Source organism: Mizuhopecten yessoensis, unplaced genomic scaffold (assembly GCF_002113885.1).
Source record: "Mizuhopecten yessoensis strain PY_sf001 unplaced genomic scaffold, ASM211388v2 scaffold11145, whole genome shotgun sequence".
Taxonomy (NCBI): Eukaryota; Metazoa; Mollusca; class Bivalvia; order Pectinida; family Pectinidae; genus Mizuhopecten; species Mizuhopecten yessoensis.
The window spans coordinates 2552242-2567603 of NW_018408902.1; the positions used below are offsets into that span (position 1 = coordinate 2552242).

A 15362-nucleotide genomic window follows, 5' to 3' on the forward strand; every position below is an offset into this window, starting at 1 on the left:
TTTTTTTTTTAGATTTTAACTGATTGCAGTAGACAATAAAGACATCATAGGATGACGAAAAGTTATGTCGAGTTAGGCTCAGATTATAATTTTCTTCGGAAACTGTGATCCCGTTAAACCTGATGTAACTATGTAGTCAGAGTTGTATCACAGACACTAAGCCGTTGCATGTTTTATGTATAAATATCTACTTCACAACGCTTTCGTTTGTTTTTCTTTTATAACTTCTCTAGTACAACAGTGTTCCTCGTTAATCCTAAACTACTATAAATTGTGTGGGGTCTGGTTTAGATAGTGTCAATTTGACACCTACATATAACTATGATTTCCACATGCTGTGTATGTGTGGCTTACAATATTTCTTTTCCCTGTCTAATAAACGCCCCTTACAGGTCATGTGTCTTGCGTCCTTTAACACTTGATGTGGTTCAACAAACAGTACGTTTGCTCTACGCATACGCAGTTTAATGTGATCCAACAATTACCCAATAAAATTTCCTATACATTTCCTTTGTTTACAGTAAAAATAGTAATGGGATTAGAGTTATTTTCGATTGCCTTGATGTCATTGTACCGCCTATGATTCCATGATTTTCCATGATTTTCTGTATCACCGGAGTTTCGATAATGTCTATGAATATTGATGATGCGGTAAATTTACTTCTGTTTTTACTTTTGCAGGTTACTTAGTATAGTAGACATACAACGGACGCATGAAAGACAGAGGACGAAATATAATACCGCAAATATTAACACTCGGGTTAGACATTTCTATTTTTAAAGGTATTGTCATAGTATAGTGATAAATAGTATCATAATTTCCTCTTTCATCTACAGCCAAAGTAACTATTTGAAATTTAAAATTCCGGAATGAATACAAATAAAAAATGCATTGGTATTTGATATTTATTATCTGAAGTATCCAATATCCTCATTGAACAATATATAAATGATAATTATTTGTGTAATTACTTTGATCAGTGTTACCTTAGCAGCCCTATTTAAAAGTTTCAACGAAACGGTTGAAAATGTAAACAATGTATTATGAACGGTCGATTGTCTTTAAATTTGAATCTACGTATATACGTGTAAAATGATATGATATTAAGACGGCACACATTATAATTAATCATTTATCTAAATGTCACAAGGATGCAGGAACAAATTTTCATAAAATGGTGCAATGAGCTTGGCAGATTTTGTTTTTGAATTCCTTTAAGATGATTTTGGAAGCGCTTTTACAAAATGGCATGCGCTTTCACTTTTAATATTTTTCTCATTTTCTCACAATTTTCGGATCGGCTGAAAGAGTTGACTAAATGATGTATTTTATATTTCTTTTTTTATTAGCATTTTATCAATTTATTTGTTTGTTCTAATTCATCATTCAAAAACTTTTGCAAAAGCTTGATTTCAATTTTTGATAAAATGTTAATATTTACTTGTATTTTATCATGTCACGTGTTTTAATCAGTGATATCTTATTTAAATTAGTTTTAAAGAATACAAAGTTATAACAAAACCGTATCAATAAAGTAAAGATTTGCATGAAGATCCCTGAAAAAGTATAAGGAGATTGATAAAATAATAAAAATCCAAATATTCAGGTATATTTATCAAATATTAATATTTTAAAACTTGAAAGGAATCATAATAGTATTTTTTAGCTTGCGTCATACAATAGCGAAACGTTGTACCGGGCTTGACATCGTCTAATGTATTAAAATGCAATACGCGAATGAATGTGCTTAATGTAGAAAAAATACAGAGCCACAGAGAGTTTAATTTGATGTGGAAATAACACTTAAACAACCTGAGGGCCAAACAGTACTAAATTTAATACCCATTGCGTTCCATTAGATCAATCAGCTAACCCGGAACTACGGAAAGTTTGGCTATAACGCTGCTGACGTTGTTTAAACTACCCTGCAATGAAATAGGGCATTTTCACTTAGATTGGCAGTTATTAAACCAGTATTTTTTATTTAAATGTTTGAAATGTATTATGCTATTTGTTTAACTAGATAAAAACAGATACTGTGAGGTAAACAATACATGTATCTATTCGTTCACTCTTAACTACGATGCAATATCTGATTACAAATGTTTATTATAAAATCGCGTGTGGAATAAGAAACAAAATACACCAGCACTAGGATGAGTAGGTTTTATGTGTGGTTTTCTAGAATCTTTAATACACAACGTAAACAAGGAAAGAGAAAAACACAACAATATCACTAGGTATTAAATATGCATGTGATTAAATTGTTTTAAAGTCATTCAACTTACCAGAAGATGTAATAAAAACTGAATCATATATATGCATATTTCGTATTATACATATTTATCTTTTGACACGATAAGGGACGAGCGGAAGTTTTCCAAAAATATACTGGAAAAGAAACTGAGTCTGTGGAATATTACCACTAGTTAAATGATGATACCATGCGTCACAATGCAGTGTTATGGTTGACCGTGCATAGAAAATGTCCAGTACTGCATAGTCATTCTTGATGTTTTCAAACATTATTATCATCAAAGCAATCATGCAAAAATACACAGAAAAGTAAAAAAAATATTATCTGCAAATGTAACAAAATACTTCAAAATGAGATTAAACCTCATTTGTAAAGAGTGTACATTCAACTTTTAAAAATATTAAAATTCAGTTTATTTCATAAGGTGGCGTTAATTAAGTGGCGATTTACTTTCCTGTTTGATTCTCTATTATACGTCAAATATCTTGAAAAATAAGATTTCAGCGTCAATTTTGAAACAAGCAAATGAAATATTCATTATTCAATTAGATATAAATAGTTACCTGTAAACAACATTACTTTGATATCTGGTACCAGTATACCTTAGTTGTATACGATATGCAGAAAGACTTTGTAATAGGGAAGTAGACATGGGAATGATACATTTGTATTAAAAATAGGAGTTAGGTATATTTAAACATAAACGCTATATATATATATATGTATATCTATAATCAGCTGTCAAGGATTTTCCGCTAAACACTTCGTGCTCAATTAATTAGAAAGTTTCCCATGTTATTGTTAGCACCAAGGAAATATGTCCAATAGTATTGATAGTGACAGCAAAGTGTCGTTCTCCTCTGAGTAGAACTTATATTTAGCTTCATGTAGTGTATGCACCGAGCACTTCTATAAATAGATGTTTTATCACACACTTAATTTCAACCATCATGTTAGAGTTGACAAGCGTTTTTCAACTTTCCTTTTAAAATTATTTAGTGTCGTTTATTCTAGTATACAGCTCCCGTACATACCTGTAATTGTGATTATGTTAAAAAGGAAAAGAATATATGGAAATATATGTGAATTATAAAATCAAATAGTTTTGATACATATCTACGCCTTACTATTTTCTGGAAATGCTTCGCTGAGCGTAAGTCGATTTTTTCCCCGTGTGAAAGAAATTCACAAGTATGTATAAAATCTACTCACTGACCTTCCTCTATGTCATCGACCCGGCAGTAACATATTAAACCACGATCTGAACGTAACAGGTCTTGAAGCAATGATTGCTCATCGGGATATTGTTGAGAGGAAATACAAGACCCTCGAAATGTCCACTTTGAACTTTGACGAAAAACAACAGGAAGAAAACATGAAAGTACTTTACCAAGAAAAAGACACATTTTTGCTATTTTAGTCATTGTAATTAATAAGAGGTGATAGTGTATGTGTCTTAAACAAGTGTATAATGATGTTGCTTTTCATGTTTTCTCCGAATTGCCACTGTATATTTTCAGAAAACACGAAAATGACCATCTCTAGCTCCATCACCCTTACAGAAACAAACAAACGAAAAAAAAGATAGTTGATTTAATTGATTTGTATAGGAATAGTTCTTTTTACCAAATTCGGACTGTTGTAGATACATTAAAAATCTATTTACAAAGGTCTCTGCAATTTATTGCAGGATCCTCCACGTTTGTTTCACCACAATCGCTGTCAAAAAGGTGAATTATTTTTCAACGATTCGTTTTGAAATATCGCTGCTCTTATGATCTATAATAATATCTGTTTAAATTAAGTCATCTCCATAATTCATATACCATTCCTCAAGGGTATATTTTATGACATTCCTGTATAATAAGTCTTGTTGACCAATACACTTCCTTGCAATGTTCTTTTCCTACCCACAAGACGTAAATCTAGGGGGTGGGAGTGTTCTTATATTTTGTTTCGATATCTCCTACGTTCCTCCTCTCAGTTCACAAAGCTTAAGACTTAAGATGCTCTTTTCCTTGTGTGTGACGCTTTCTGTTAAAAAAATTGTAAGAGCTATTTCTGTTAGAAATTTTGTAAGAGTTATTTCTGTTAGAATTTTTGTAAGAGTTATTTTCCCTGATTTGCTTTTTGTTGAAAGTAACACATGACACTTAATAGAATACATCAGTGAGATAGGTAACACAACATGTTATATATAATGTTATATGTAACATATAACGAGAGAGAGAGAGAGAGAGAGAGAGAGAGAGAGAGAGAGAGAGAGAGAGAGAGATGATAATATATTTGAATATTTAATACTTCATGGTATCATGCGCAACTCTGTATAATATATTCATGGGAGAAATATCACATTTATATGATATATATACAGGCATAGAAATATAAAATGAAGGATAGATTAATATTCATATCCCTGAGACATACTGTATGGAAATGTATTTTATATTATATGGAATATCATGTAAGTGTAATTGAGAATTAATGATAAAGTCGATTGAGATATATTCTAGAAGGTGAGTTTTGAAATCTACAGCAGTTATCAGAGTAGACATACAACCCATTTTAAACATTGTAGTTGAACATCTTTCTTCATGTAAGATGGAATATTAAGATTAAGAATATATCAAGGTATGTGTTCCTACATAAATGTTTCAGATTGTCCAGCGTTATACCACGTACGCCGAGGCTTTAAAAAACGTCATTTAATCAATTAAAAACAGGTAATTTATAAATCCTTAATCTGACATGTTTTGGAAATTCGATATTTGATTTTCTATTGAAGGACAGTCAGCTGATATCATAGAGTCTATCATTATTGGTTCGACGCTGAGATATGCTATGAACATATTTTGACATGTGTGGTTTACCTAAGTTTGTCAGACTGAATGCACAAACATATCGATCATATTTACACGATAACATGAGTGAAATTTCCAGGAAAACTAGTTATCCTTTATTCTCTTAGAATCTGTACATTCCTAACTTGTGAATGAATTAATGTGTGTTTTTCCACTCTGGTACGATCAGAAAACTAATACATCATACTTTACCTGGAAAGATTATTATCAATGTATTCTTATTTACATTTCCCCGTGCTGTATAAGTTTAGATGTTGATTCACTAGGTAACCTACCAGATAATCACATGAGTATGCTAATTACCATTTAAGAACCTGCGAAGAGATATCATATTGTGAAAATCTTAATTGATAAACATAATTTTTAATGCAGACAAAAGAAAAGAGTTTTGTGCCTCGGTTTTTATTTCCTTTATTTCCTCCTTGAATACTATTCAATCTTTAGTACATTGTATGATGCAATACATGTATAGTAAAACATAGAACAGACCGGCTGGTCGAATTACCCGTTCAGAAGTAAAGGGATTCAGTAATGCTGATCTGAGCCTCGATAATTACATTAAACCCAAACACTTCGCCACAAGCGTTGCTGTGCAACTCGTGTGTATGCACTTTTCCTCGTGTTACATAGATTATATTGGTTAAAACCCGTACTTTTCCTACATTTTTTTGCTTCCTCAACCATGACGGACTGAACGAGTCATACATGATACCCCACCTCCTCGTGTTAGTAATAGAGTACGTTATTTATCTGTGTATATTTCCTAACCACCCGTGTTAAAACCGCGGTGTAGAATTTGTTTTATACACTTGTCAATTTCCATGAAATGAATAATTTCCATGCACGAATTCGACTGCATTTTGGCCTTGCTACGAATAGCAACGTGATAACGTGATAGCTGCAATGATAAATTGTTAAACCGAAAAAAAATATATATAACACAGCCTTGTGGTTTCTTTTGAGAGTATCTGACATTTAAGACAATTACATTTGTGACGTGACAGTTATAGGTCACGGAGAGAATATCAACATGAAAATAAAAATTATCTTAATTACCAAAAAAAAGAGATATCGGAAAAACTTGTGAACGCAAAAATACAACATCATTGTCTGTTACCTTTTAACTGATTATAAGCAATATGATTATGTTTCTAACAATAATGTATTCGACTAAGATGATGATATTAAATATTCGATAATGACTTATAATACTGCTTTAATACGCATATCGCATTATGATTTAACTGATATCTTAAATTTAAAAAAGGGGGCTTGTTTCGGGATTTAACCGATTAATAGCTATTGTGACAACCTTCGTTAAAACCGGTAACTTTCCTACATTTCGTTGTTTCTTCACTCGTGACTGGCTGAATGACTCAAATACTTTACAAGAACTTCCCCGTGTTAACACACGGGTATATAGACTTTATCGATGTGTATTTCCTATATCAGGAATGGTTACAATCAGGTACCCGAAACCACACGTATTATAACCACGGTGTGCATTTTGTGTTCTACACTTGCTAGAATGGCAACAGCAGATGAGAAAGTGCTACAGTGATAAATGGTTAAAACTAATAGGTGATATGGCCGTTGTATTTGTTAGAGAGACGTAGGTCATGCATACTTGAGTGTTGACAGACACTTTTGTAGGCTACACATACAAATGTAAAGAGCATGAAACCAAATTTATAGAAATGACCAGAAATAAAGAAACATAATATCACAAAAACACATTGTGAACGCAAAAATATTTCATCATCGTCCATAACCTTTGAACTGCCTATAATCATTTTGACTTGGTTTCTAGCAATACTGTTTTGGGCTAAGATTATGATATTTTCGAGCAGTTTCAAAAATGACTGTAATCCTGCTAACACATATCTAATTGACATTTACTGCTATCGTAGATTTTAAAAAGCGCTTGAACTGGGAGTAAACGACAAATATTGTTGAAGCCAGACAGTTTAAATAAGATACATAACAATCCGCTGTGGTGCATTCATTATTTTGTCTAAATATTTATTTAAGTGAAAACCAGAAAGACCGGACACAAATGAGAATAACGAATTTCCCTCTAGTGTGACCTTGTCGATTCGAACAGCAATCATAAATACTCATAATTATCTTTTTATTTAAGATTACCAAAAGTCGTTTCGTCAATCTTAATATTGATTTGACCTAAGTCGTGATACTATTTGATGACATAGACTTGTTATCATAGCGACAATGTGTGTAAGACTGTATGTAATATTTATCACACACAAATTCACGTTATCATGCCCAAGGTCGAACGTATGATAACACTGTACTTCTAGGAAATTATTCACTACAAACACGAAGTAAAAAAATTCGAAGTTGTACTGTGATTTAAAATAAATATCACGTAATGTTTCTAAATGTAAATGAAAAGATAAAAATAACCCACATTCCTGGAAATTTCACTCGTGCTTTGCATTGATACATTCCATTTAAGGAAATTATGTTATATACCAGGGCATCTCAGACCTGCAAAAAATTTCCACTGCTTTTCTCCGCCTTGATGTAATAGACTCGACCGTCTTTGTACACAAACATTGTACATGTACCAGATGACTGATACATGGAAAATAAAATAAAATGGATTCAGCGCGGAAAAGATCATATCATCATAAAGCATGCATTACACGCGAGTTACGTGTGATCTTTAACAAGGCAATAAGTATAACTGTTGTGGAAACGTATCCATAAAGACAGGCTTTCTGGAAGTAGGCTGTCATAAAATTTGAATTTAGAAAGGGTAACATTTTCATATTTAGATTGGACTCGAAGTTGTTCATGTACAACTTTTACAATGTCTTCTGTATTTCACTCATACATTAAATAAAATTTTAATTGCTATTAATTTCACTCATAAGCTGAGAAAAATGTCATGTACTTGGAAATATTAGGTAGTTGTGTGTTAATACAGGGGAAACAACTCTTACAACGTTCGAATTTCAAACTTAAACGGATGTCTTTATTTTACCCACAGACAATGTCAAGTAGTGTTATAACTGGAAATCTGTTACACACTAGGTATGTACTACGACGTGAATATACTTGATAATGTGTTCTGCACAGAGAACGAAACTACATAAGCTGTAAGCACCATTTAATATCGTTTATCGTAGATATGATTGAAACATTTTTCGGTTGTACACTATATATTTATATTTAAAATCATTTCCATCCCTTTGTGTTTGGTAACTCAATGGTAAATGTTTACAAACCCAGTCATGTAAATAATATATTGCACTATATCTAATTATGAATATTATTCTAACAGAATGAGATACAAACGATCAGGAAATAATTTGATATCAAAAGAATTAAAAGGAAAGTACAAAAGACTGCTATGTAATGAAATTAAAAATCTAAGGCCAGATATGAAAGACTAGGGTAAGACTGAGTACTGCAATTTCTGTATATAAATACACCGTGTATGCTATATATAAACTAAACATAGGGTAAACTGGGAGGAACGCGTGATTTTTCTGTCGCTATAAATAATTTAGGTATATTCCCACGTTGTATGTGGCGCTAACAATAACTTGAAAATTTTCACTTCTATTGGAACACCTAGTTTTTTTTTGCGGAAATCCAAGACCAAATATAGATTAAAAACAGCTTATGTTTACATTTAAATTCATGTTTCTCGTTTAAGAGCTCATTTCTTCTCTGCTTACTGTGCTGTGATACAACGAGCGAACCTTACAAATGTAAGTCTGTTTTGTATAGACTAAATTACTAACATATATTGATACAGAATATTAATGCAGTGTGTTTTGCTGATGTTATTTTATATAAAGTAGAGTAAATAATATATTATTTTTTACTTTAACAAAATCAATATAACTTCCTTGAATTTCATTCATACGGAATACTATCGTATTGTGATTTTGCAGATAGTTTTTCTTTTCATATCAAATGGAATAAGAAAATTTCAATACTTAAAAAACAAAAAAAGCAAGCTGAAATCTTTATCATCAATATTTTTTTTTTTTACAGATTTAAGTGGTATAATGTGTAGTCAAATAGGAGCTTTGTTTCAAAATGAAACTCTGAATTCGGAATCCGGGCCGTGTGCATTCTTTCACTTCCGGCCATCCACTTCTGGTCAGAGACTAGTAGTTTATAAGGGTGCCACAACAGATTATCTGGCGGGAGATCACGTGGTTAAAGTTTTCAAGCAGAAAACAGAAAATGACCCAGACTCTTCATATCAGCGCAGTTTGTGTTACATTGCAAGCAAAGAAACGGTCGAGAAATACTTACAGAAATATGGAAGAAAGACAATAACTTTTCTTGAACTTCGTTCTGCAGAAATGGACCAGATATCAATGTTTACCCGACACATCCGTTCTAGCGACAAACGTCATAAACGCCGTCTGCGCGAAGATGATGTGGTAGTATTTGAACAAGATCTCGGGAAAAACTTCGAAACTTTCATCGAACGGGACGGGACGGTGAACGCAACCTGTTGTGGTGAACTACAGGAGTTCGTCCATTTCGTTTACAACGAGTCGAAAGGGCAAGAAATTGTGACGGGCCTGAAGGGAGGGACATTTAATCAAGGTAAAAAGTACAAACTTACATCACCGTCTATGAATTCTGTTGGAAAGAAATATGGACCAGACGATTGCGGGGAAAAGGCTATTCTAAACTTTTTCATTTCACACGTATGTACAGACATCTGTTCGCAATGGCCAAAACCGTCAGTTCAGCACCCATTTCCTTGTTCAGAAACATTAGATAAAACTCACAATAAAACAACGGTTACCAGAGAAACCGAGATATTAAGAGATGACATGCCGCCTTTGTATGATTCACAATGGCGGCTTGATTTCGAGAAATCGGTGCCGATTTCCTCATATTTACAACCATCAGCACCCCCACCTTATGACTTTATTACCTGAATGAAACGGCATCGTCGCTTTTAGCCTTTTCAACAAAAAAAAGCACTGTCCGTGATGGTCCCTTGATATAGCCACTGCTTTGCTCAACAAGGTAAACCTCTCATGATCGAGCTGAGAAATGCAGGATACGCTCCGAATGTCGTGCATTAAGAACAATAAAGGACAACAGTGGGAAAGTCTAGGGGAGTACCGAACATGTTACAGAGTTCACAGATAAGAGTTATTATGGTGTTATAACATGTTAGCGATGGCTTTCTGTAACTACCTGCTATTCCTTTAAATAGACGATTCCCTGTGATGTGTTATCATATAAAGGACACTGGAAATTCTCCTTGACGTCGGGTGTGGTAACCTGTATTCAGATATTATATATATTGTATAATTACAAGTCTAGTTTAAGATATATTAGACTTTACATCTATATATATTCTTACGAACTGTCTTTCGTTTTACCTATATAAATAACACGGGTAGAGATTAAGCCTAAAGGTTAAACCTGTCCTTTATATATCACAGCTGTTTATCCTGCAGTACGGAAATAAAATGATGCAATAAAATCGACGTGTTTTCTCATTTATATATGTTCAGTTAAATGATATGCGGAAATAAATCTATGTTCCCAAAATCGTCTTGAAGAAAACCATATTTTACCAATTTCTATATTTGCTTACAGTGTACCTTCACAAAGTCGGTTATGACAAGCCAACTTAACATTAAGTATATATATATTATGCTATACAAGATATTTTCTGTGTATTGTATTGTGTCTTATAAGTTATAAAAGATGTCTTATACACTGTGTAAGGGCCTGATATCATTAATGTAATATGATATATCTTATATAATAGATAAGATATCTAGTACCCTATTAAAAATATGTTTTAAACAAATCAGATATCTCGTATAAATTATAAAAAAATCTTACATACGTTAAGTGAAATTTTGACAAACTTTCAATGATTAAAAAATGAGTTTTTCTTGCCATAGCTACAAGCTGACACTCCGTAATGTAATATTTCCTTCTGCTGCTAATAAAATATGAATTGAGCTCACCCGAAACATCGGTATTCTGATTGTTTTTCAGCTAAAGAGGTGACACTGTAGGTGGTAGAATCACCGTCTTCTTGACTAATGAACTAATGTTGTAATATATCTTAATTCTTTTCCGGTTAATCGTTATGATTGTTCACACTCAGAAAAAAACATCGTTATCATGATTGGTGTCCAAACTAATGGACTCACTCAGTTATAACATTTTGTCAAGACAAACAAGGTTACTACGTGATAATGTAATTGTTATTGGTATCTTGAGAAATGAGTTTACACCTGATCTGTATTATTTTTCTAAACTGTCTATATGTACAATAATACAAATTTTAGACTAAAGTACTGAATGCAAAAATCCCGATTGAAAATCAATTTTAAGCTGGCTTTTACTTCATTAAGGTCACGATTTGATCCAGACCCCAAGCGAAGTTTTAATCAGTTAACTTGCAATTTGATTTTTTATTTATTAAGTAAAGTACACCCATTAAAGTTATTAACGAAACATCTGTAATGTCTTAATCTTAATCTGAGACCCACACATCCTTTGTACAAACAAAATTATAATGGGCATAAGTCTTTCAAAGGATCAGTCGATAATCTTATCTTGATTTCATGCATAAAGGGGTTCGATATCATTTTTCTCTTTCCGATCATTGATATTGCCAGACTAAACCATAGAAATTACAAAACCGGTTTACCATAAATAATAGTGTTACAGTTATACTATGATGTAGTTAAAACATGGAAACATGCAGTACAGATTTTAAACGTGCCAGCTCTTTAAAAGGTATTTTAAGACACTTGAACAAACTAAGTGTAAATTCGTAGTAAATGTATTTTTAAATGCCATTACAGACCCTACAATTCAATTGATCGGATTTTGTTTATCTTAATTCACTGACGTTTATACCCCCTATCCAATTTAAAGGCCAAATATCTTTATATCTAACAGGCTAGATAGGTTCGTTTACAATGTTCATTGTCTGTTTTAATGAATTTACTTTTGAAGCAATGCGATTTTTCTTTGACAGACAGAGGGATTCTGTTGTAAGACACAGATAATAGCTAGAAATCACCCGTGTCTAGTTTTTACATTGTTACTGTGATCTACGCTCATGATTACTGTAAGTGAAGCCTACAATAGTCTGTAACCAAAACAGGTAAACAAACCCTCTATGCAAAATAATCTGTAACCAATCATAGGCTTCATTACATTTTAGTTGTAACAATTCATCATTTAAGCATTATCTTTTCATTTATTTATTGATTATCTATTTGTTGTTAAACTATATTTATTTTAGAACAATAGAGGATAATTTGTCATTTCCCTATGAATACGATATATATTGGTACACTGACAACACAGGGTTTTCAAAGATGCGGGTTGATGAAGACTATGTGCTATGGTCGATTTTCTTGTAAACTTTATTTGTAGCGCGAGGGGGTCATATACTGTTTTTGGTTATGCTCATTAGTCTGTCTCGTGGTTTTATTGTCACTATATGCGTTCTCGATGTGAGGACGTGGCGTTTCTTGGATTCGACTTAACTGACATGGCAGGTGCCGTCGATAAAGCAGAAGGCGCTTAACCTTCCGGAACACCTGGTCTTGATCTCTTTGTAAAGAAGAACAAAACAAGCACTTATTCTTATATGGGAAGTAACTGGAAAACTCACCGTGGTTTGGCAGGTGAAAAAATAGCTTTCCACTTCCGATTTGGGATTCAAACCTTGGCCGTATTGGTGAGAGACGAGTACGCTATCAGCTGCGCCATCCGAACACCATTCTTGCGCGTGTTTAACATACGGTATATATCTCGGTTATAACACGTGACGTTAATGGTACCTTACTGTAGATATTTGGTGATTTACGATAGAAAATACAAACTGATCAACTGATTCTTGTTTTAACAGATACTTAATTAACGTTATTATGTCTCTGACAAGTGAGGAAACAACAAAAATGCAAAAGTTACATGAAATCCGTCTGTAAAAGGTGATAACATGTTTCTGCACTTCATCATGCATCTATGTCTTGTACTTTATGAAAATGTTAATCGGTCGAATAATATCAAATCAGTCGACCTTTTGTTATTATGGTCAACTTTTATTAAGAGTATATATAGTGGCATAAAGAAAATTCATTTAAAAGTTATACATAATAGTAACACAGTGAGTACATTTGTCCCCAGAATAATCTAGTTCAAGGCCAAATTGAAATAATTTGTTACATACAAATTAAGTTTTTTCATGGGAACAATCCGTGACAATAAGGAATGTCGTTAATCTTTTGGCGTCTTTTGTTTTTGATATATACGGCGATCATTGCACATAAATGCACCAGGATATGCCAACAGACTAGTGCCAATATTTTATGAGGGCCAATGGTTTGGAGCATTTTTTATGCTCTCATAAATAGCACGACAAATATGTCATATTTTGGTTATTAATTATTGATAATGTTTAATTTATGCTATCATTATAACAGGAACATGTCTGTGATATCTGACACTGTACTCGTTATTGAGTATAGCATAGCATGTAACGTTACTCCTCGAGTTACCCCTTTCAGATACCAACTTTGCGGACAAGATAGATAGGAAAGTTCAGTCACCTATAGCATGTAACCTTTGAGCAGGCAAGGACAATTCCTCAACCAATGTAGAACCATATAGTCGACGGCCATATGAGAATAAGTACAAATAGCATAGAAACAAGTGTAATGTGGTGTACATGTATTATTACGGGGATACAGAGTGGATGTCTAAGTGGAAATAATTTAATGTCGAAAAAGAAGATTTGTTGCTGATGCTGTTGATGCATGTTTGAGCTTATTCCCCAAACTTATAATCTGTGTGCCACAAAAGCTCTAACACAGTAATGTACTTGTACTCTGGAGCGAGCCAAGCATAATTGGAACATGGAACCAGCTCCACGTGAGTAAAGGTTCCTATGACTTATCGCTGGTAAAATCTTTTTCAAACTTTTCAAAAGCATCTTTAGCATCATATTGTTACATCGAAACAGGTTGAAGTATACAAAAACGAACGAAGTGTTATAACAATAACGACAATGTCAGGACGGATTCAACAATAACATGAAGACCTGATGACAAATTGCACTAAACAAATATCGGACTCACTCAAACTCGGAAACAAAATTAAGGTATTATGGAAGTAGAAGGGTTTTCTGAACCACTTGTGGGACCCGTCATCGCTTCCCTCGTCAAATCAGCAAGTATTTAAGCCACTGAGCAAGTGCTTAGGTCACTCAGTAAATAAGTAGGTCATCAAGCAAGTATTTAGGCCACTCATCGAGTATGTAGGTCATCAAGCAATTATTTGTAGGTCATCGATCAAAATGTAGGTCAGTCAGGTCACCAACATACAGTAGGGTACAGTGCACAAGTCTGTGATTATTGTACATACCGCTAATATTTGAAATTTATAAATTAAAGGGTTGCAGGCTAACAGTCCCACCCACCCTTCTATGTCTCAACAGTAATTTAGACCAATGTGGACTTCCAACTTGGCCCCTAGAAGGATAAAACAGCTGTATGATGCCGTGTAATTCATTTTTAGCAAACTGTATCTATTACCAAATTTTAAAGGTGCAATCGTGTGTGTGTCACGTTCATCTTTCTAAACAGTGAATCCTCATATAAAGAAAGCATGTCATATAGACAGCTGTAAACTTTGTAGGTGGATTGAAGTTGTTCTTACAGAAAACCCGGGATAAGTAGTTTATTGGTCGAGAAGGACGCATCTATCCGGAAAAAACACTGTCTTGATCAATGAATGAACTGGTATGACATGTAAACGGTATGAACAGGGGGAGATTACTCTGCTTAATGTAACATTAACTTTCGTGACATTAGAAGTGACCGCGTTCGCTTACAGTTTCGAACTGAGATGATGTAAGATCCATAGGTTATATACAAAGCTAGAACATATTATTCATATTGCTATATATCTAGATGTGAAATTCAAGAATTGTGCACGTACCTCGTATGGAGTCTTTAAAAGTTCTGATCTAGAGAAAATACTTCATAAAACACTGCAATTGTTTGACTAGCAGTATTTATAGTTAATTAAATAAATGAAATATAGATATTATATCGAGATATTCTTTTTTGAAATCTTTCATCTTTCTTTAACTTTGTTTTTGTAGATACTCTTCAACTTTTTTTAAGAAGAGATAAGCAGACTTGCACGGGATCGACGGTTATTCCCCTTTTATGCCCTGGTGGCGCTGTTCTAC

General features: G+C 33.3%; 1 protein-coding gene across 1 annotated transcript; it reads left to right on the forward strand.

Annotated features, from left to right (window-relative positions):
• The first annotated feature begins 8803 nt into the window (after positions 1-8803).
• On the forward strand, positions 8804-10658 carry LOC110466764. Its single transcript, XM_021523507.1, has 2 exons — positions 8804-8859; positions 9149-10658. Exon 2 carries the CDS (start codon positions 9163-9165, stop codon positions 10054-10056), a length of 894 nt encoding a protein of 297 aa, XP_021379182.1. The 5' UTR covers positions 8804-8859; positions 9149-9162; the 3' UTR covers positions 10057-10658.
• Positions 10659-15362: the final 4704 nt, after the last annotated feature.

Coding starts and splice junctions, on each gene's coding strand:
- LOC110466764 (XM_021523507.1), top strand. CDS start 9,163: ATGTGTAGTCAAATAGGAGCTTTGTTTCAAAATGAAACTCTGAATTCG.